This window comes from Stegodyphus dumicola, chromosome 7 (genome assembly GCF_044657685.1).
Source record: "Stegodyphus dumicola isolate Sdum_Otavi_A_Nest chromosome 7, ASM4465768v1".
Taxonomy (NCBI): domain Eukaryota; kingdom Metazoa; phylum Arthropoda; class Arachnida; order Araneae; family Eresidae; genus Stegodyphus; species Stegodyphus dumicola.
The window spans coordinates 100304121-100326559 of record NC_140774.1 but is presented as its reverse complement, the minus strand read 5'-3'; the positions used below and the strand labels follow the sequence as shown (position 1 = coordinate 100326559).

The following is a 22439-nucleotide window of genomic DNA, read 5'->3' as shown; positions in this document are numbered from 1 at the left end:
TTCCCCATGTGTAACGTGTATACGAGCCAGTTTTCCTTAAAAAGTCCTCCACGAAGGCATCCCTCCCTTAAGGCAGATAGTCATCGAGTGCTTTGCCGTAATCTAATAAACCAAACCAAACCCATTACACCTCTGTTAAAATTACACACTTGGACTTTTTGAAGACAATTATTTTATGTTTATTATATCAAATGATTCCAGTTGTTAAATTCACGATACTTATAATACATACATAAATGCTGTATTTAACTAAAATTTTATTTTCAAAATAATAAACATTAACATTATCTAAATACAAACAAACATAAATTACAGTCTTTATATTTCAGTCTTGTATCAAAATAATGAAGACTAACATTTATTGAATAAATAGTTCTTCTTAAATTACTAGATATTTTTCTAAACATATAAAAGTACATAACTAATTTTCATTCCAAATTAATAAATTATCAATAACCAAAACATGAATCAAAGAAGCATGTATAAATTAAACATTGTCCAGCAAGCATATGCGTAATTTTTTCCTTTTCCTCGTGTATATTTTCTCCCCTCTATTAAATTAATTTTAAACACTGTATTTTAATAATAAGTGCACTTAGTGAAATGGACAGTTTACAATGATCAAACCAAATCATTTGCATAGTTAACAGGAAAACTTTTTTAACATCAAAAGCATAATATGCAACTATAACATAAAAAGTGTGTTTAACATATGTAGATTAATACACATAATTTGTATATATCTATATCGATAACTACATAAAACAACATATATACACATATTGATTCTTCACATAATTAGTTTAGAATCAAACTGTTAACATAATTTATTTTTCTTAAACATTTTTCTTACAGCTGAATGACGTAATATTTAGATCAGCGATTCTCAACCAGGGGTATGCAAAAAAATAAACTATTAAATTCAAAAGTTAAATACCCCAAAATCATGCTTAAGATTTTCTCCGACACTCGTAAATTTATGAGATCTGAGCTTTGTTCGAGGTCCGTAGCCGCCCATAGACTTAAGCAAAATAACCTGTTTTTTTAACAAATATTTCTTCTTTTTTAAATATTCTTTAAAAAATTTGTCATTTTTAAAAATGAGTAATAGAAATGAATGTTGTGTTTAATAGAAAATAAAAATAAGTTCCATTCCATGGTAAGCCAGTTGTGGAGCCAATTTCTAACTAATTAGCCTCTCAAAAATCAATTGAAGATAGGCCAAGAGTTATCATTTCTGCACATGATCGATAATTGTGACTTAGTGCATGTCGCAACAGGACTGAAACTAAATCTCAACGTATATCCACGTTAATCTCTACTACAGGAAGGACAGCATCAGCTACAGAAGGCTGCATGAAGGAGGTCTATATGCTAAGCGGCCAGCATTGTGTGTCCTGCTTACCTCCTGCCACTGAGGGAGCATTTGAATTAGGCATATAGTCATGTAAACTGGACCAAAAATCAGTGGAGGTCTGCTCTGTTCACTGATGACTCCCACTTTGTTTTACAAAGTGATTCTCAGTGTATTTACATACAGAAAGAAGCAAGCACTCGATATCTTCCGCTTAACATACCAAAAAGAAATACCTGTGCAGGAGGTAGTGTTCTTGTATGGGGAACAGTATCTTCAGGTGGGTGCACAAACCTGTATGTCTTCTTTGTGCTGCCACATAGAAGTCTCAATGCTTAGAGGTACAAAGATGGCATATCAAATCCTACTATTCATCCATATACTGCCACAATTGGCGATATTTTCATTTTGCAAGCAGATAATATCTGCCCTCACACTGCTTACCTTACGTGTCAATTTCTTGAAAAAACTATAGTCAAAATGAAATGGCCAGCACACTCTTCCAACATTAATTTCATTGAGCATGTGTGGGATGCTCTTGGGCAGCCATGTTACTGGTCTCCCAAAGATGGGTTAGAAATTCTTTGCATAATCAATGGGCATTGCTGCCCATGATGATTGACAACATCATAAACAGCATTAGACGCCGCTCCAGGCCTGTATTGCTGTTCGGGGTGATTGTACTGACTATTGAGAAATATTTTTGCACTTAATGTGTATGTCTGAATTTGGGAGATTCATTCCTGTTGGTAAAAAGCATACAAATACTTTATATAACATTTTCTTGTGTGTTTAAGTGATACAATAAATATTATCACCAAGTTTCATCCAATTTGCTTGCATACTATTTAAGTTATTATTGGTTTTCTGTTTATTGCTTAACTTTTGGACACCAATGTATACACACACTCTGAAAAACCAAAAAATTATAATAGATGAGCCTAATACACAAGGCTGTACACGAGTGTAGAACTGCATAAAAACAAACTCCACAAATATGAGGCAGTATTCTATAGGCAATGGACATATCTTTCTGTAGAACAGTCTACAGTTTTGTTGCATTTGAAAGATTGTTTTATGTAACAAGCTGCATTGCATAGCAAATACATTCAGTCCCGCTTAATGCTAGTTGATTAAACCCAAAATCATTACAGAGCCACATGCAGCCTGTACAATCTCATGTTGACCCATAGAATCCATTAATTAACGATTTCTTTATTCAGGCACAGATCTATCTCTCTGCACAAAACATTCATAAATGTGACCGTCAAATCAAGCTCCTAATTTCCATTCATGAATTGTCTAATGTTGAAGTTGTCAACTGAAGAGAATTCTGCATTCAGCAGTGGTTTTCTGGATGAATATCTGCTCCAGAAAAACATATAATGAAGGAAGCGTTCCACAATCCTCATGCTTATGTTTGTTGAGGCCCTAACATTGAAATCTGATGTTACTTGAGGTAGTTTTATACTTTTATACATCAGTTTGTGTATTATCTATGTGTGTGTGTGTGTATACATATATGCAAAACATAAGGAATTTAAATGCCAATTATCATAGTAAAAGAATGATTTAAATATAGAACATAATATAAATTTTGCATAAATCAGAAAGAAGAAATTTTGGATTACAATATGAACATTATTCTAATATAAGAATAAAAAATTTTGAAGATTAATTCCTGTGATAATTCTTACAGTGTTTAATTATGTATAATTTGTGCATTAAGAATAAAAGTAAAATTATTATGGATTAAAAAGTCATTGTTAAGCAGTCATTTATAGTTGCATAAAAGATTGTTCTTAATTCAATATATTTTTTTCTTTATAATATATAATTATTAAACTTATTGTTCTGAGTGTACACAGTGGAATCTTGGATTATGAACACCTCACTAAAAACTAAACTCACCGGCACAAACGGCCCTTAGAAAGCCATAATTGGCAGTGCCCTGATATCTGCTTTCTAGACCATGGGCTTTGTGGTGCTTGTTTGATATCTGCTTTCTAGACTGTGGGCCCTGTGGTGCTTGTTCATATTGCCTGAACAAGTAGTCAGCTTGTCGCAATGTTTAGTCCCCTACATGGTAGTGATTTTTTTGGGGGGATCAAACCCCAGACCTGTGCTGCTGCTGCTCAGTGTTCTAGCAACTGTGCCACCAGGCCTTGAACACCTCACTTCACAAGCAAATTATCAGAACAGGAAGTACCTTAGATGATAAATGGTATCTCGAGTTACAAATGCCCAAGTCAGCTACAAATGATTTTTTTGAGGTAACCTATGCCTCAATGTTTAAAACTGAAGGCTTTCTGTAAAAGCCATGTAACTGACTTATTATTACTGTTAATTAGTATTATTAGCTATTTAACTTATTATTATTTGTTATTTAATTGACTGATTCCTTAAATTTCTTTAAAAAAGGCGTAGTAGTAAATGACTCACAATACTATGAATCAGATCTAGAAAAAAAGATGGCTAGGTTGGTTGGGTTGAGGTTTTTAACAGTTAGGATGCATTAGGACTTTTTTGTTGTTGTTGTCTATTGTGCCTCTAAAGAAAAACCATGAAGATATTACCATGATTGACAATGAAGATATGAAGAAATTACTCGAGGATCACAAAAATGTGCTAAAAAAAAGTGCAACAGTTTCAGAAGCAGCAAAAAAAGCTGATTGAGGAAGAAATTTCTTCAGTAGGAGAATAAGAAGAAAAATTATTATATTTCTTTGAATCCAAGAAATTTGTGCAAAATAGGGTAAGTTGCAAACTGTTCACTTAAAGACATCACCCTAATAAAGCAGTAACAAGCAGCAGCATAGGCATTTTGATTGATGATGCCAATGTTTCATTTAGAAAGCATTTTAAAACTTAATTAACAACAAATCAGTTTGGACAAATTTTGATTGAAACAGAGGCCCAATGAGTCTTAAGTGGAGCTTAGAGATGAAAGAAGATGCTAAGAGTTATATACAGTAATTTTTCATCCAAAAAATAACATCTTCCTATCATTTTCCATTTTGCCATCTTCTTTGTACAGATATAGTAAAATTAAATTGTGTTTTCATCTTTTTTTAGCTTTTTAATATTTTGTTTATGTATTTCTCTTCATTTAATGATTTCCATCAGTTTTGGCTATGAATTTCACAAAATATACTGTTGTAAAGTTTTAAATGAGAATAAATTGTGATACAAGAACAAATTAATCCATTTTACATTAATACCTGTGGGGTAAATTGCTTCGGTTAATGAATGGCCTTGATGAATGAAGTAAGTTTGTGAACCAAGATTTCACTGTAGTTTTTATTTCTTATTGATTCAAAATGTAGTCGTAATTTATCATTAGGTATGCATTTATGACAAGCTGTATTCTTATATAAATTAAGAATTTTAATGACTGTAAAAGAGTTTAACACTATTACAAATTATTTTGATTATCAATCTGTTTTTATTTCTTGTGAAATGTGAGCACTCAGAAGAAAATGATTTTTGAAAGAATGAGCGAATGTGTTATAAATTATCAAAGAATAAATAATATTAGAAAAATTAGAGACAGGACTTGATTATGAAATATAATTATAAACATTAAATAAATGCCACAAAAAATGTTATTAATTTACAGATTTATCATACGCACACATTAAAAAAGGGGATTCTGAGGAAATTTCATGTTGTTTCGTGCTCAACCATGAAGGTATTGAAAGTAAACATTATCAAATATGCCTATCTTGTTCTTGTATATCAAATATGTCTATCTTGCTCCTGTAAATGCATATTTCATTAAGTTCCTATTATTCTAAATACTCCATCACGAAATTTTAATTGAAGTTATAATCACATATGCATTAAATGTGTCGTTCATAGATGAAAGTTTGGCATCAAGTATAATAAAAATATGTAAAAGTTTTCTAATATTGCTATGGCTGTGCTCATTAAAACTGCTTACTGAGTTTTGTGTCAAAATTTTAGTACTATAAATGTATCTGTAATTAAGCATGAAAATAGTTTTAAATAATTTGAATATCATATATATACAGAATTCATTTAAAATTCCCACTACCTTATGATGTGAAGACTAAATATAGAACATTAAAATCTCATATGATAAAATGATAGTGTGTATTGTATTGCCAAGAAATCCCCAAGGAAGAATGAATAGAATTCCACATGAAAAACTCAAAATATTTACAAAAAGAAATTCATGCATAGTATGAATACTAGATGTAAAATTTGATTATTCTCACTAATCCCTTACTAGTTGTAGTTCTTAGGTACTTCTGTGTACCTGTGTGATTTCCACTGTTTTTTAAAAAACTTTTCTTCCTTAAAAATTTCTTGGCTTATGTCCTAGAAGCGATCTTTTGGCAATGTCCCCATTTCTGAATCTTGCAGATATTGAAGTTCTTGTAAATCCTTGAATTTTTCATGATCTTTAATTCTTGTATAATTTGCAGCAAGACACATTGTATAATGCAACTGAAAAAAAGAATCACATAAAATGTATGAATGAAATGTATGCCATTTATTTATATTTTCAATAAAAATTTATTCTTCAAAATGTGTAAAGTAATTTTTTTTTACTTATATATTCTAAACGGTATTTGCAATTCTTAAGATAGTCTGCTTTTTTCTCTATATTCATAATGTGGCTAGTATTACTACTCTAGAGTAAATCATTAATAATTAAGTTATTCATCAATAAATTTTAGTAAAAAAATTTAAATGATATTTTATAACTTTATTTTATGAAGTTTTAAGATAACATATATAATCATCTTCAAATGTAAAAATACTTACCAAACTTATAATAACCAATATTGAAGCAGCAAAGGATAATATATAATATGGTGTTGCGTGCTGAACCTGAAAAAATTTTTTTAAGTTATTACTATTCTACGATAAATCATCGGTTATCAATTTCTAAGGAAAATATATCAGGCATAAATCTTAAAGAAGTTTTCATCAAATGTTTGTTCTGTAACTGTCTATCTGCATTAGTATACAATAGTATTTGTAATCATATTTCTTGAGCTGTGTAATCTCAATATTAAAATTGTAAATGGGTTTTCACAAACATTGGTTGTTATACTTATGAAAATGTTTCAAATGATCATGTTTTGAAATTTTTTAATTTAAAGAACTAAATTTTATAGATTACAAACTAATTTTTTATACGTTCCTCCGGATTAGAAAAATTTTCGCATAACTGATATATTTATGATACAGCCAAATACCGAAAATCCTCTGACCTATATTACATTCAATTTATAGATTCTGGAAAACACAACATGGAGAATGAAATATCGAAGAAAAAATACTACTTACTGAATAATAACATCATAATTGCTAAATAATAATGACACATAACAAAAATACCAAATTATTGACATCACAGTAAAATTTTTTCCCCCTCCAATCTGTATCGAGGTAAAATAAGTCAGAGTTTCTGAAAAAAATTCTTTCAAGTGACCATTCTATTTTACTTTGTGATTGTTAAAAAAAAAAAAAAAAAAAAAAAAAAAAAAAAAAAAACTCAAAGACTATTTATTTGTTAGCTGAGTTATGGAATTATGTTTCCCAAACAACATTATTAAATGCCTGGTACAATGTATAGCCATCTTCTCTGCTTATTGAAACTGAGAGTGATGACAGTGAATTTTCTGGTTTTAGGGTCAGTGCAGCAAGGGTTAAAGCAAGAGAATTGCTTTTATTTCGAAAGAAAGAGTAAATGAGGATGCTTTGCAAGAAGAAGATATTGTTGAATGCATGTGTTCAGATGAGCCAACACTGGCATATCAGATGACCGATGATGAAATCATTGGCTCTGTTTTGAACTCGCCACAGCAAGAAAACAATTTCAACACAAATACTGAATTTGATAGGGATTAGAAAATATTCTTAATGAGAGTTTGGAACATGGTAATAAAAGCCTAAAATTTTTAGAACGGAGCTGTGTCACAGAGCAAGAGATTCCGACTCTATATAATTTATTAAAAAAAAAAAAAAAAAAAAAAAAAAAAAAAAAAAAACTAAACTCTGCAGCACCTTAAAGTTTTAAAACAAACCTCTACCAGAAAAATGTTTTAAACACATTTAAAAAAATTATGATTTATTAACATCCCTCATTTTTATATGACTTTATTGTATATGTCTTTAATGCTTTTAAATATTCCTGTAATCAATAATATAAATTAATAATATAGCATATATATATAGTAATAATTTAATTAAATGTATCTAATATGTCTTATTTATTTCACACTTATAGTCTAATGTTATGATTTACCTATTTCTGTCCCAAAATCCGCAGAAATTCTGGTCTCAAGTACTGCGAATTTCTGGACTTCTGCTGTACAACAAAATTCAAATCTCGTACTAGTGATAAAAAACTTAAAAAATTTCCTGAAGTGGAGTAAATTCGCTACAAAATGTCTTTCTTTAAACTTTCTAATATGTTCCTCTGAGTCTAGGATTTTTAGCCATCACCATTTCACTGTGGCCGTTTCGCTGTAAGGACATATTTTTCTTTACACGACTGTATTATATCTTGCCATTAAATTTATTAATTCTGCTTACCTTTTGTATACTTCATAAAGGTTGCTTGTAATGTATATAGTTGTTTATAAGTATGAGATGTAAAGAAATTACACATAGTTAGAAAATTCAACTTAGTTCAGGAATGTAGATATGATTTTATTCTTTATTATCTTCAGAATTCATCTAAAATTTCACGGCAGATCCAATGTTTATTTTTATTTTTTAAATTTCTTTTTAACATTTATGAACTTTATCAACAAAAATAATTATTATAATAAAATTAGAAAATTATTATATTGTATTTAAAGAACTGATTAATGTTAATTGCTGTGGGGGGTCTCCAGTGGCTGGCACTGAACTTGGCTAGATCACCTTGGGGACCCCCAGTGATGCTACCAATAGTAAAAATATATAATTAGGGTAAATATTGATACTGATAAATTTTTAAATAATACCATAGTTACTATAATGATTTTATTCTGTAAGTGTTTTTTTGGGGGGCGGCAGTTATGCTTGGTAAGCCACTGCTGGTGGCTTCAATGTTTGTTGGTAAGTTTAATAATTAACTAATTAATAATTATTAAATAGCTTACCTTGTATTTTCATCGACCTGGAAATAATTGAATTTGGCACAGTAAAGAGACTCAAAGAATTGAATAAGATTTTGACTTTATCAGCTGTTAGAATTATTTACATGAGTTCATTCTTTCTTAGCATCGAATACTAGTCGTTTAGTTTTATTTTATCTGTTGCCACAAACACACAGCAAAATTAAAAAATACATTACGAATCAAACATCTGGCGTTGGGGGCAGCGCCGTCCTTAGAAAAGGATAAAATAAGGCACAAACATTTTCAAAAACTGAACACTAAGCAAAAGCAAGCAATATGGTCAGCGGGCAAGAAGGTAGGCTTTTCGGTGCACAAAATTGAAAGTTTACTTTTGGTCTCTTTCGGCAAAAAGACACTGAAGGTGCAGAAACTGACTTAATTTGTTGTGGAGTCAATTTATGAGATAATTTAATAACCAGAATGGATTAATCCTGATTTAATTCGCAACAGTAAAAGAAGACGTTATTTTTGTTGTTGGGAAGCTTAGTTTCTCTAGATTGGCAACAACTCCACTATTCTGTTATGTTTGAAATGTAAACAAATATGGCTGCTATGGTAAACAAAAATTAGGCTTAGCCGCACTTAAACAACTTTTAAATTGTTGATAATTCTACGACTACAACATGCTGGTTAACTAAAGGCACAAAAACCTTAACCAGAAGATAAGAACAACATAATTCAATAATTTTTTAAAGCAAAAAGGGCACAATTTTCCAACATATAAGAATAAAAAAAAAACTGAGCTCACCGAGCCGAGTAACAGTGTTTATAATATATATTTATAAACTTTTGGTGCGATTGATTGCAACCAAAAAGGGAGGTGCACAACTACATGTTATAGCAGTCCTATATACAAAATTTCAACATTTTTAGGCTACTCGCTTTTGTAGAAGCCATGAAAAAATTTCTTTTGAATCCATTTTAAATTAATTTATAATTCGTTTGGGGGGAAGAAGTCCTTTATTCTGTCCTTGCGTACAGATGGCAAGCAAAAACATTGTTAAATTACATTCGATAGTGGTCAAAATGGAAATTTTCGTTGAAATATGATACCTGGAATTTTTCGTGATTACAATATTTCCTTTACTTCGTACAGAGAAGTAATAAATCAAAGACAATAGTAAATCACAAAACAATATCATTGAAAAGCATTTAAGGAGAAAAAAATCAAATTCGAATCAATTTATTTATTAACCAGCACATTAATGCAAAACGAAAATGACATCAAAAATCGCAAATTTTGAAATTAAATATCACTATCAGTGTTTCATAAGTCAATTTCTTGCGTTTTATTTTTTATAACAAATAACACATTTTTCTAAACATAAGGATAGGGACCGGAGGAACGTGTAAAAAGTTTTTTTCATAATTTAAGTTATTTCTTTAAATTTAAGAATGCCAAAACATGATATTTTTATCATTTGAAACATTTTCGTAATTGGAAGTATATACGTGTGACCAGCGTCAGGTATAATGGCTTTTGCTAGCTAAAGATTTTTGCGTATATTTGTTTAGAAAAGTTGTGTGCAGCATTGTCTAGTGCAGAACAAAAAACGCGAACTTATCGAAATTATTCGTAGAATTTCGAAAATTTTCATATCGTATTCAGGGACACTAAATATCTGATTAATTATAAAGAATTATTTGTTTATTAATTTATAAAATGCATAAATTATCTTATAAATGTATCAGCTGAAAGGAATACTTACTGTATCAGTGCAAAATATTTTTCTTTTTTCACAGATCATCAGAGTATTTATGTCAGTTCCATTTCGGAAAAGGAAATCTACGGAAAATGAAATGTAATGAATGTTACTTTTTTTAATATATATTACTATTCACAAAAACTATAGCATCAAAAGTGAAATAATAAAATCAATTTTGTTGGTAAATGAAAAACAGAAGGCAGAAAGAGTGAGAAATACAAAAATATAAAGAGCGAGCTAATATTTTAAAGGGGAGCACATACCACTTATCTGATCATTACTAGCTCAGAAGGGCTATTAATTTCGTTTTGGCATTCTGCGTTGAAAACTTTAAATTTCGGTTCACTTTTCAAACTGTTGCCACCAACTATTACACCCCTGTATTATATTTAAAGAAAATACATAATGAAGAATCTGCATAAATGTATGCATGTTTCTCTCATTGTGATAAAACGACGGTACATAGAGCCATCGAATTTTGAATGACGTAATCCTCTTATGAATATAAAAGGCATGTAGAAGCCCACATTTGAAATTGGAAATTTGTTTTATTATCGATTTCATATTTTGAAAAACTTTAATGAATTTTTGAGTAACAAACTCAACAATTTCAAAGCGAACAATATTGCAATAATGTACCGGGGGAAAAAACATTTTTATCTACTGTACGCAGGACTGTGCGTAGGAAATTCTAAAGATATGCTCATTTTAAAATTATTTTGCGATATTGCTGTTGAACTGAATTTTATGGTTTAAGTGCGAAGAATAATATTGTAACGAAATGTACAGGCGCGGTAAGATAGCTTCCCCATAAAGCAGGTTTACAGTTGCGATAACATGACAAAGCAAGACAGGATTGCTACATTAGGCGAGAAATCGCCCATTTGGCAACAAAATTAGAGGTATGCCATGGACGGATGGAGAACCTTCTGGAACAAATTCTTACCGGTTTAGCCCAGAATGTTCTCGAACACAAGCCAAAAACTATACAAACCCTGTTGGTACACGGAGTGTGTCTTGTCAGTGCGAGTTAGTGTCTCGAATTAGTCAGCCCGTGCGGAGTCGATCGAGTTGATAGCAGGGCAGAGATTGCCGAGTGGGTCGTCGAGTGCATCGAAAGAGTCTCTTAGTGTATCGCGGTTAGTGCATCGTCGAGGGAGTATGTTGAGCTCCGGGAACGACTGAACCGAAGAGTCGGGAGCTGCGCTTTGTGTGTCGTCGAGTGCATCGCGAGTTGTAGCATGGAGAGTCTCGAGAATACGTGGAGTTCCGAGAACGACCAAGCAGAGACGGGAGCTGTACTCCGGTGCTTTGCAGTGAAGCTGTCTCCACCGTTATAGCTTGATAACCTGAAAGCTGTGTCGCTGATTGTTCCAGCGAGTGTATAGTAGATCTTTGACGACTGTAAAACGTGACTTTGGAACTATCCTGATTTCCCTGAGGAACATACCAAACGAAGGATAAAATAACGTAACAACTGGTGTCAGAAAATAGTGTAAGAATATTTAATAAATAAAGGTAACCCACACGATATTTAATAAAAAAAAGGTAACCCACAAAACATTAAAAAAGCGCTCCTTTGAATGTAATGTAAAATCTGAATGCTTTCAGATTTTTTATACTTTTTTTTTTAGAATAAATTTACTCTTGAAAAATAGTTCAGGCAAAAATTGAAACTGACTCTTTATGAATTTTCAGTCCCATCGTTTTTACAGTTTACCTAAGAAGTTTAAGACGCTTTAAAATTTATTACGTTTATAATTAGGCCATTTAATATGAGATTATTCAAATGGCGTCATCACATGATGAAAATTAAAAAAAGCTGTAAATATTTAACTTTACTTTGTTTAACATTTTTCTAAAGAATGTCAAAGCTACTGTACTTTCTTTCACAGTTTCATTCGATCTGAATGAAACTATGCGTTACAAGTACCTACGGATCTAAAAATACGCGATTGAGAAATCACAGACAATTTAAAATCACCCTACAGCAGCTCGCTACAGCCCGTAGAAATGGTGCATAAAGCTTCGCTCAGATGAAGATTTTGTCGTCATATGGGTTTCTAAGTATGCGGCATAGAAGTCGTTAAGTTCATTCACACCTGTTTAACAGCGTTTAAGCCGTAGCTAATCAGGAAACGGATAGTTGCGCACGCGTAAATGGGTAGCTGAGCGAAACAAATCGAGTAATGTTTTCTTCGCTCTGATTGATTAATTCTTACATGAAGTTGGCATAAAGTTGAAAAGTTAGAACTTTTTAGCGAAATCCTTAAACAGTTTTTGTAATGTAGCAAGGTCTGTGCTAACAAAGAAGTTTGACTTGGACCTTTTATGATGGAAAAACCATCGTGTGAACGAAGCTTAAGAGCAGTTGTGACTGCGTGAACTCCTGTATTGTAAAGTTCCAATCAGAAATTTTCACAACATCCCATGAAACGGAACATTTCTAAGAATCTTGCTTCCAGATTTACGTAGGTCCCATTATATGTCCTTCGATCTGATTGGTAAATCTATGCACAACACAGCGTCAAAGCAAATTTTTCTGTCTTGAAGTAAAAAGTTTCTACTGAAAACCTATCTTTCAACGTGGTTATGACACAGCAGGTCTAGGGAAAACTGATTGTTATATTTTCAGGTTGTGAATATGATACAGATTTAAGAGTTCTTTGACATCCATGACCATCTTAACATGCTTGAGCCATCTGCCTAAAATCCCTTAATTGCATTAGATTGAGCAATAATAATACAGTTTTCAGTGAAAAAAATTACATTAAAATATATTTATATTGCTAATTTTTATTTAGTTTAACGATGCTTATAGTGTGGTAAAGGCAGTTAGTTGACTGCTACTCATAAAACTACACACGAAAAGCGAAAAAAAAATTTTTTTTAATGTTAATTTAGCCTTTATTTTTGGAAATCTATGCATAATGTCAGTATAACCTCGCTTTTCTAATGTATCGTATTCTATGGCTAGAATAATTAAATTGAATTATTCACATATTTATTCGTTTCAAAGCAGAAAATGAGCTTTTTCTCATTATGAACTGCGATCAGCTTTTGATCAATTCATCGCTTAATAAATTGATAGAGAATATGCCTGTAAATAAATGTACTTGGGCTTAATCCTCAATAGAAGTGTAAGCGACTTATCGCTATATCTAAGATGAAACAGAAATTAAGAAGGGTGTTTAAGATCCTATTGTTTGAACAGAAGGCACACCTGGTGCTTACAAATCATCCAGTATTTATGACGTGAACTCAAAAAGAAGAAATTTAAGCTAAAATTAAACCTAAGCATTTATTAGCCAAAAGCTACTCAGAGATATTTAAACGCAGAAGTAAACTCTTAAGCCTACACCAGCGTGACAACGCTATCGGCAAAAATAAAGCAACGCCGTGGACAGGATCGCTTAACATAGAATAGCAACTAGTAACGCAGTCTTCAGCAGGCAGAATACGCTCTGTCTATCTAAACAATCTGAAACCCTTACTTAAATACACGAGAACTAATTTGCATTCTGGCAGGTAAACGGAAGGAGATAAGTGATAGTACAGATTTGGAACATAAAATGACTGGGTCATTTACATAAATAAGCCTTACATACTAAAATGCAAAAATTATTCCACGAATCTTTTACCAATGTATTATATAAGTTCTTCAAAATTAAACTTCCTCCTTGAGGATTTCACACTGTTCGATTCGCTTTCATTCGAAAATTTATCATAATCATCTTGCTTTTTCCACACTTTTTGAGTATTAGCTGTCGTCGGGGAGACCTTCTGGTATACACATTTCTAAGTACAAATACGTCTACATAATCAAGTCATACTTGTGCAGCCAGAAGTTAAATTGTATATTTAGTCACGTATTTTTTATATAAATATAAATTCTTTTAATTATAAAAGTAATTGTTAGGATTAAATATGTTAAGTCATTAGTTTTTTTTAGTCAAAAAGGGCAGTTTGCCCAGAAGGACTATTCATTTTGTTTTGGCATTTTGCGTTCATTTACTAAAAGCATTGTTTCACTTTTCAAATTGTTGCCACCAAATATGATCGTCCTGTATTACGTATATGTAAAGAAATTAAATAATGAAGAATCTGCATAAATGTATGTACGTTTCTTGCACTGTGATAAAACAACGGTACCTAGAGCCATCAAATTCTGAATAACGTAATCCTCCTGCAGATATGGGCATGTGGAAGCCCAAATTTGAAATTTGGAATTTGTTTTATTATCGATTTCATATTTTGTAAAACTTTAACGAATTTTTGATTAACAAACTCAAGGATTTCAAAGCGAGCAATGGCAACGTTGTACAGAAAGAACAGAGTATCACAAATTCTAAATATAAGTTCATTTTAAAATTATTTTGTGATATTGCTGCTGTACTGAATTTTATGGTTTGAGTACGTAGAATATGATATTTACTAAATAAAGTTGAAAAATGTTGAAAATGTTGAAAAAGAAACGTCCCTTTGGACGTAATTTGAAATCTAAAACCTTTCAGTGAGATGTGAAAAACTGAAAAATGCACAGTGTCCTTGCCGGGACGTTGGACCTCTCAAATACGCGTCAAGTGTGCTTCCAGTTACATCACGAAGGCATGCGGGAAGACTGACTGACTGATTTCGTGTATTCCAGAATACCGCAAAAGTGCAGTGTCTCTAGATCGTTGAATCTAAGGCCGTAAGGCGCATCACATAAATCTATTCGTAGGTAGGAACCCAGAGGCAATGAGAAGGTAGACAAGGGGGGCCCGAGCATCACACGGTCAGAAAACAGCGATCATGGACATGAATAGCTGAAGTATTTGTGTTGTCATCAGCTAGAGCATAAAGAAGTACCAATGCAGGTCATCGTAATAGAGTATAAAAATATAAATATATAGGTCATCGTAATACAGTATAAAAATATAAATATAAAGAGAGATAATTACAATATATACAACAAAGCAGTGAGGAGTGGACATAAATATTACTTGGGGAAGTAGGAATCACGTGTGAGGTGAGCCGTGAATGGTCTAATATTACTATCTTCCTCCAAAACATAGTTGAGCGTATTCAAGCTGTTTAAATGGTAACAGGTGAAAGCCTTAGTAAAGAAGTTTCTCTTCATTTTACGTATGAGCTCCTCGATAGTTTCCAGTTTTAAATCTCTATATAACGTAGTGTTGCTCACATAATGGCGGACGTTAGTAATAGTACGTAAAACAGAATTTTGGATAAGTTGCAGCCTGTGAATGTCCCTTTTTGTAGCGGCGCTCAAGGCCGATGAGGCATAGGTGATTACAGGTCTTATATTCATTATGTATATGAGCCGCTTTCTCTTTAGGTCCAGGCTCGAATATTTATTGAGGAGCGACTATTAATGACATGAGACTATTAATGAGACTATTAATGACACCAAATGCCTTTTATCTAACGTTATTAACATGGCCCTTCCAAGTTAGCCTATCATTCAGGATAACCCCCTAAGTATTTTGCATGCTTAACTTGAGGAACTTCCTCTCCAAATAGAATAAGTTTGCTTCTAACAGTTTTTCGCGTGCGCTTTCTCCTTATTATTAATAGCTGAGATTTAGTGGCGTTTATTGGGATCTGCCACTGCTTGCACCAGTTTTCGATACTTGGCATAATACTCTGTAGTTTTTTAATTGCATGCTCTGCGTTCGCAGAATTTACAGCCAAAGCCGTATCGTCTGCGTAGCAGCCTAGGAAGTGATTCTGGTCAAGATGAGATTAGGGGAATCACCTACATAAAGTAAATGTAAAATTGGTTCCAAAATTGATCCCTGTGGGACTCCAGCATTCATAACTTTGGTGCTAGAATTGTCATTTCCGATGAAGACAGTGAACGTCCTATTCGTGATAAAAGACACAATGAGCAGGATGAGCTTCCTGTCGAGATGGTATCCTATTAGCTTATAAATTAGCCCCTCAGCTTATAAATTAGCCGAAAATTCGGAAAGGAGAGAGAAAATACCTTATATACCTCCCTTTTAAGGGGCGAACACCTTCGGATGAGGGAATCCAATCACCAAATTCTGGTAGTGACGAATTATCTCCCACCGCCTTTTAGTTCGGACGCCACTTGTAGAGTCATTAATTGGCTGGACACTCTTTCAACAGAAATCCGTTCCCCAAAATCAAGCCCCAAGAACAGCCATTGCATGCTGCAATCCCTCCTGGTCCCCCATAGTTATTAAACAAGAACGCGACATAGTTGCCATACTACTAGCCCTTCAAAACTTTCATCTCATCCTCATCTCTGTTTACTCACCACCTTCTGAAGATATTATGAATCTCACCACCAACGTCCTTGATGTCATGCAACGATATCCCTCAACTCCGATTCTTGTAGGCGGTGACTTTAATGCTCATAACAGCATATGGGGCTACGCGGATACTAGAACAAAGGACCAAGAATTGGAAGACTTTGTGCCTTGTCATGACCTCCACGTGCTCAACACTCCAGACGCTCCACCCACTTACGATAACTCCTACAATACTGGCTGGCCAGACCTTACTCTCTGCACGCACAACATCGCACGTAAAATTCAAGATTGGACAGTAAATGAAGAAGAGAGTAACTCAGACCACAAGTACATACATTTCTCCATCAGCTGTGACACCACCATTTCTGTTATTACCAGGTTTAAGCTCCCAGGCAATAAGATCCGGCACCTCACCTCCTCTTTCTCCACCATCTTACATAACGAAGAAAGAAAACTTCACAGCATTAACAGTCCAGCCGACATGGAATTATTCACCAATCAAAACCTGGTGACACTGAAAGACATATGCCACAACATTCTGCCCACCCGATCCGCGACGAAACTACAAGGAGTCTCTTGGTGGACCAAGGAGCTTCGCACACAGCGACAAAAATGCAGAGCCCTTAGACGTCGCATCCGCACTGCAGACAACAGCATCAGACAACAAATTTTGCTGGTATACAGGAAAGAGAGAGCCCTTTACAAAAATAATATTCTAACAGCCAAAATTACTAGTTGGAGGAACTATTGTACAGCTAATAATAACCCATATGGCATCCTGCACAAACTTACCACCGGCAAAGTCTTTCGCCCGGCACAGATCCATATCCAGACTCCAGCACTGGCCGATAATACCAACATAGTGGAACACACTGCCAGCAAAATCCTGAGCACTATATTCCCTGATGACAACCCAGAGGAGGACACGCCCTCACAGCGTATCATCCGCGAAAATGCAAGCACTCCCACCACCTCGTATGATATTCCCTTCAGTAGCAGTGAGATTAGACACGTCTTCAAACTCCTCCCGCGCAAAAAGGCACCAGGCCCAGACGGCCTCGACAATGCTATCATCAAGGTGGCCTACAGTGCATGTCCATCATTCTTCAGCACCTTCTTCAATAGACTTCTTCATCTACAAATTTTTCCACAGGCCTTCAAACAAGGACAAGTAGTTCTCTTCTTAAAGAAAAATAAAAGCGCACAAGATTTGCGCTCTTATCGACCCATCTGCCTTTTATCCGCAATGGGTAAGATTTATGAAAAACTACTTGTCCAACGGCTGTCCTATCACCTGCACGTGACCAATTTCCTCAGCTCAAGACAGTTCGGTTTCCGACCACGTCTCTCCACCACACATGCTCTCTGTACTATGCGGGACACTATACAACGCAACAGAGCTACGGGATATCATACGGCCTTCACCTTCATCGATCTGCAGAGCGCGTTCGACACCCTCTGTGGCCTGCTATAAAACAAGCCCTCAGAATAGCGCGCTGCCCAGCAAATATCTTTAACACCTTTAATAGCTATTTGGAGAACCGAAGCTTTTTAATTTTCAACGACAACGGCACAACCACCAGGAGCGAGGATGCCCCCAGGGCTCCTGCGCCGGACCGGTTCTCTGGAACCTAACTTTCAATTCTGTGCTGGAAGCTGACTGGCCACAGCATACTACAGTTGTTGCTTACGCAGACGACGTCGCTCTGCTGGTCAAGGGACGCACACGGAAGGAATTAGAGAGAAATGGGACTTCAACATGTACCATATTCGAAAACACGTGCACTGCATTAAAACTCAAAATTTCCACTGAGAAATCCATGGCCCTTGTCATCCCTAGGGCAGGTACAAATCCATCACGCCGCCCTTGTATCAAATTGCACAATCAAAACATCAAGATAGTCTCAACCCTTAAACATCTAGGCCTTCTCTGGGATCAAGGACTCACGTGGCTCCCGCACATTCAAGATATCAGAAAGAAGATTATCACCATTGCAAGGAAGGCACGCACCTTTCAAGGGCAAAATTGGGGGCAGAACTATCATATACAGAAGATCCTATATCACACTGTGGCAGAGAAGATCGCCACGTACGCTGCCGCTGCCTGGGCCCACCCAATGGGAGCTCGTAAAATCAAATTACTGACTACCGTCCAACGCCCTTTCGTCCTCAACCTCACGAAAGTCTTTCGCACAACTGCAACAAGTGCGGTGACTGTCCTTGCGGGGTTGTTGCCTCTCCACATCAAAGTAGAAATGGAAGCGGCATATACAACTCTAGTATACTTGAGAAAAGACGTCACATTCTACAATAGCACCTACAGCCCAGTCCAGTTTGAAACACCTGGACACCCTCTCCACACACACCCGGCAATTAAAGGCAAAGGAATTTCTGTCATCATTCCACGCACCCCTACCAACACTGGAATGCAAGTACCTTCACAAGGTACCCACATCTTTACAGATGGTTCTAAACAGGATGAAGGTGTAGGCAGTGCCTACATCCACTACCAGGATGGCCTGATAGAACAAGAATGGAAAGGTCGTTTGCAAAATCACAACAGCATCTTCCAAGCGGAGGTCCTGGCCATCACAGCAGCAATGCAGCACATTGTCCATAATGATCTAACTCATGCCACACTTCATACAGACAGCTACTCAACACTTCAAGCCCTCCAGAACCATGAGCACAGATCCCCACTAGTCATCGCCCTTCAGCACCTCTTGCAGCAAAATTCACATATGCACACGACGCTGATGTGGATAAAAGCACATGCCAATAACGAAGGCAATGAGTCAGCAGATCGTTTAGCCAATCAGGCAGTAACCGACTCAAATGCACAGCAGATCCACCTTCAAGCCCCACTTTCCTACCTAAAGGGACAGCTCCGGAGTAAAGGGCTCGAACAATGGCAGGAGGAATGGAACCATAGCACAACTGGCCGCCGCACCTACGATTTCTTCCCAAAAGTCAGCACGGATCGACATATCGCAATCGCTCCGCTAACAAGATATATCACGGGACACGGCCCATTCCCCAGCTACTTCCAAAGGCACAACATCTCATCAACAGATATATGCGTCTGTGGAGCCCCAGGCAACCCAGACCACTATCTTTTCACCTGCCAGCTGACAAAAGACCATCACCTCCCATGTCCAACCATGAACAGAGATGCGTACCACCGCTTTATCATCACTCACAAGCCAGCCATAACCAAAATCTGCAAAGATATCACTCAAATCGGGGCAATGGGCCAAAATATCTGCTCACCGCAATAGACCAAGACCTATCCAGCAACTCTTTAAACACGATCATCTTTTCGTCCTCCCTACCGACTATCCAACCTTTTCAAAAGCTTTTCACTCCGGGGCCACCCCCACAAGTTGTTAAACAAAAGCTCCCCACCACCAAGCCTTCAACTTTATATGCACACGTCAATCTTCTTTAGAACTTACCTTACCGGTGTGCTAGCAGAGTACCAACTGTGTCAACTCAAAGTGCCTTCGAATGCCTACATCACCTTCCAACCTATTGCAATGAATGGTACACCGCACGTATACATCATGCACCAACTCCGACTATGTCTAAGCACTAGTGCACACATCAGTGAAGATCAGTACCTACACCTACACCGTACTTGTTCACAGTCATAGTAACTGTGCAACCATTGTGACTGTGTACTGAAATTACTGTGCCTAACATAGTGTCTGTGCTGTAGTGACTGTACCAACCTATAGCAATTGCATTAAAACTTAGTGACTGTACCAACCTATAGCAATTGCATTAAAACTTAGTGACTGTGCCAAACTCCAAATTTAGTGCTATTAGTACCACAGTGTACACTAAACTTTAGTGTAGCCTGAACTCTTGCAAATTTGAACTATAGTACAGACTGTACTTTCAGCGAACTCTAACACTAACTCCTGGCACTATAACTCGACATCCGGTACTAATAGCTTCATCTCTGTGTTTAAGTGCTCACAGCACATTTGCAACCTCAAGGATACCAGCAATACACATTTGACTCTATAAGTATTTATTACTCTTGTTTTTACTCTTGTATCTTACATATGTGTCTCTCTTCATATTTATCTTAATATCAATGCATCCTTATGTTCGTATCTGTTAGTATTTGTTTGTTTTTGCCTGTATATGTATCTATTCTTGTATTTGTTTTGTATATTTTTATGTATCTGTGTTATTCCAACAGCCATGCACACCCACAAAGTTATTGTCACGCAACCATTGTCAAACAATAATCCTCAGCCCGTGTTTGGCCATGTATTGATCTTTAGATCTGTATTATAAACTTCCGAGGCAGCCTCACGGGGCCCCAGGGAGTTGTTATTCCTAGATAGGGGAGGGCGTGGGACACACGCCTGTTTACCTATGTTAAACACCAGGCGTCCCCGTCCTCCGTCACCTGTCACCTGTAGAGTCATTAGGATTTTTAGGCCAAAGGGCGTTAGCCCAGAAAGGCTATTAATTTCAAAACCACATTTTGCATAGATTCATTTTTCAAACTGATACCACCAAATATTATCGCCATGTATTATATTTAAAGAAACTAAATAATGAAGAATTTGCATGAATACATTAATGTTTCCCGCACTGTAAAGGAACAGGTACCTGCAGCGATCAATAACGTAGTTCTCCAACCGAACATGGGCACTTAGAAGCCCGAATTTTGAATTTGTTTCATTATATATTTCAAATTTTGTAAAACTTTAACGAATGTTTGATTAAGAAACACAACTTTTTCAAAGTGAGCAATGGCAACACTGTACGGAAAAAAGCATTTTCATCTCCAGCGTGCCAGACTTTGTATCGGAAATTCTAAAGATATGCTGTTCAGCAATATTTTGTGATATTGCTGTTGAATTGAATTTTATGTGTTTTAAGTGAGAAGAACATGATATTAAATCAATAAAGGTAACACAAAGAATGTTAAAAAAACGCCCTTTTGAGCGTACTATAAAATCTGAAAACTTGTTTTTAAAAGCAGGAGACGTGAAAAATGTGCGCTGCCCTCGTCGGAACTCGAAGCCTGGAGCTCTCGAATATGTGTCGAGTGTTTTCAGTCACTCCACGAAGGAAAGCGGAAAGGAGAGAGAAAATACCTTATAAACATATTATTAAAAATACAAATATTGTTAATATTTGGCATATAAAAAATCCTAATAACTTTGATGAATTACATACATTTTATTTAATTCTGACGATTTTTCAGAATAAAACTTTCAGACTGTTATTCCGAAACTAGAGGTATTCAGAATGCTTCGCTTTCAAGTTCTTTTGTACCAACAGTGCCATTTTATCATAGCCATTCATAGACATGAGCTTTTCGACATTGAATCTGCGCTCAATACCAACTGTAAATTGTTTTATTTCCCGTGCAGTGCAGCGCGGAACGAATATTATGAGAAAGCTAAGCCGAAAAAATTAAAAATGCAAGAGCACGTGCATTGAACATTTAATAAATAAATTTAACATCTATATATAATAGAATTCGGAAATATGCAACCGGCAAAAACTGTAAATTGTTTAAAAAAAAAACCGGCAAAAACTGTAAATAACAACTGAGTGAGGTTGCCTATCATCCATGCTGTTCATCTGGTTGAGTATCTCTAATTAACAGTTCGACAGAAAACAATGAAATAATCCAATCATGTTAACGCTAATAGGTAAAGAAAGATAACGCGATGATTTGAAAGGGCACATAGAATGCTGTTAAAATAAGGTGAAGAGCAGCGATTGTTTGCCTTCCAGAAAGCGATTAAAGTCCCTATCAATGAAATGATAGCTTGTCTTCTCAACGGAAGAGATACCCCCTAGAAGATATTCTAGGTTAGCCATATTAAGTTAGAAATTGGTTCATCGTATTTATGTTAAACATGGAGTGGAGGGAGAACATATTTTATATTAAATTTGTTCAGAAATTTCGTTAATTTTA

At 35.2% G+C, this 22439-nt stretch overlaps 1 protein-coding gene across 1 annotated transcript in view; it reads right to left on the bottom strand.

The window, feature by feature from the left end:
• Window positions 1-237: 237 nt before the first annotated feature.
• Window positions 238-22439, bottom strand: part of LOC118200804 (neuronal membrane glycoprotein M6-a-like) — a 109916-nt gene continuing 87714 nt past the window's right edge. The window contains exons 5-7 of the mRNA XM_035372767.2: window positions 10209-10285; window positions 6149-6214; window positions 238-5827 (exon numbers count right to left, since the gene is read on the bottom strand). Of these exons, the coding sequence (XP_035228658.1) occupies window positions 5699-5827; window positions 6149-6214; window positions 10209-10285 (272 nt within the window). The 3' untranslated portion in view covers window positions 238-5698. The remainder of the gene's footprint in view (window positions 5828-6148; window positions 6215-10208; window positions 10286-22439) is intronic.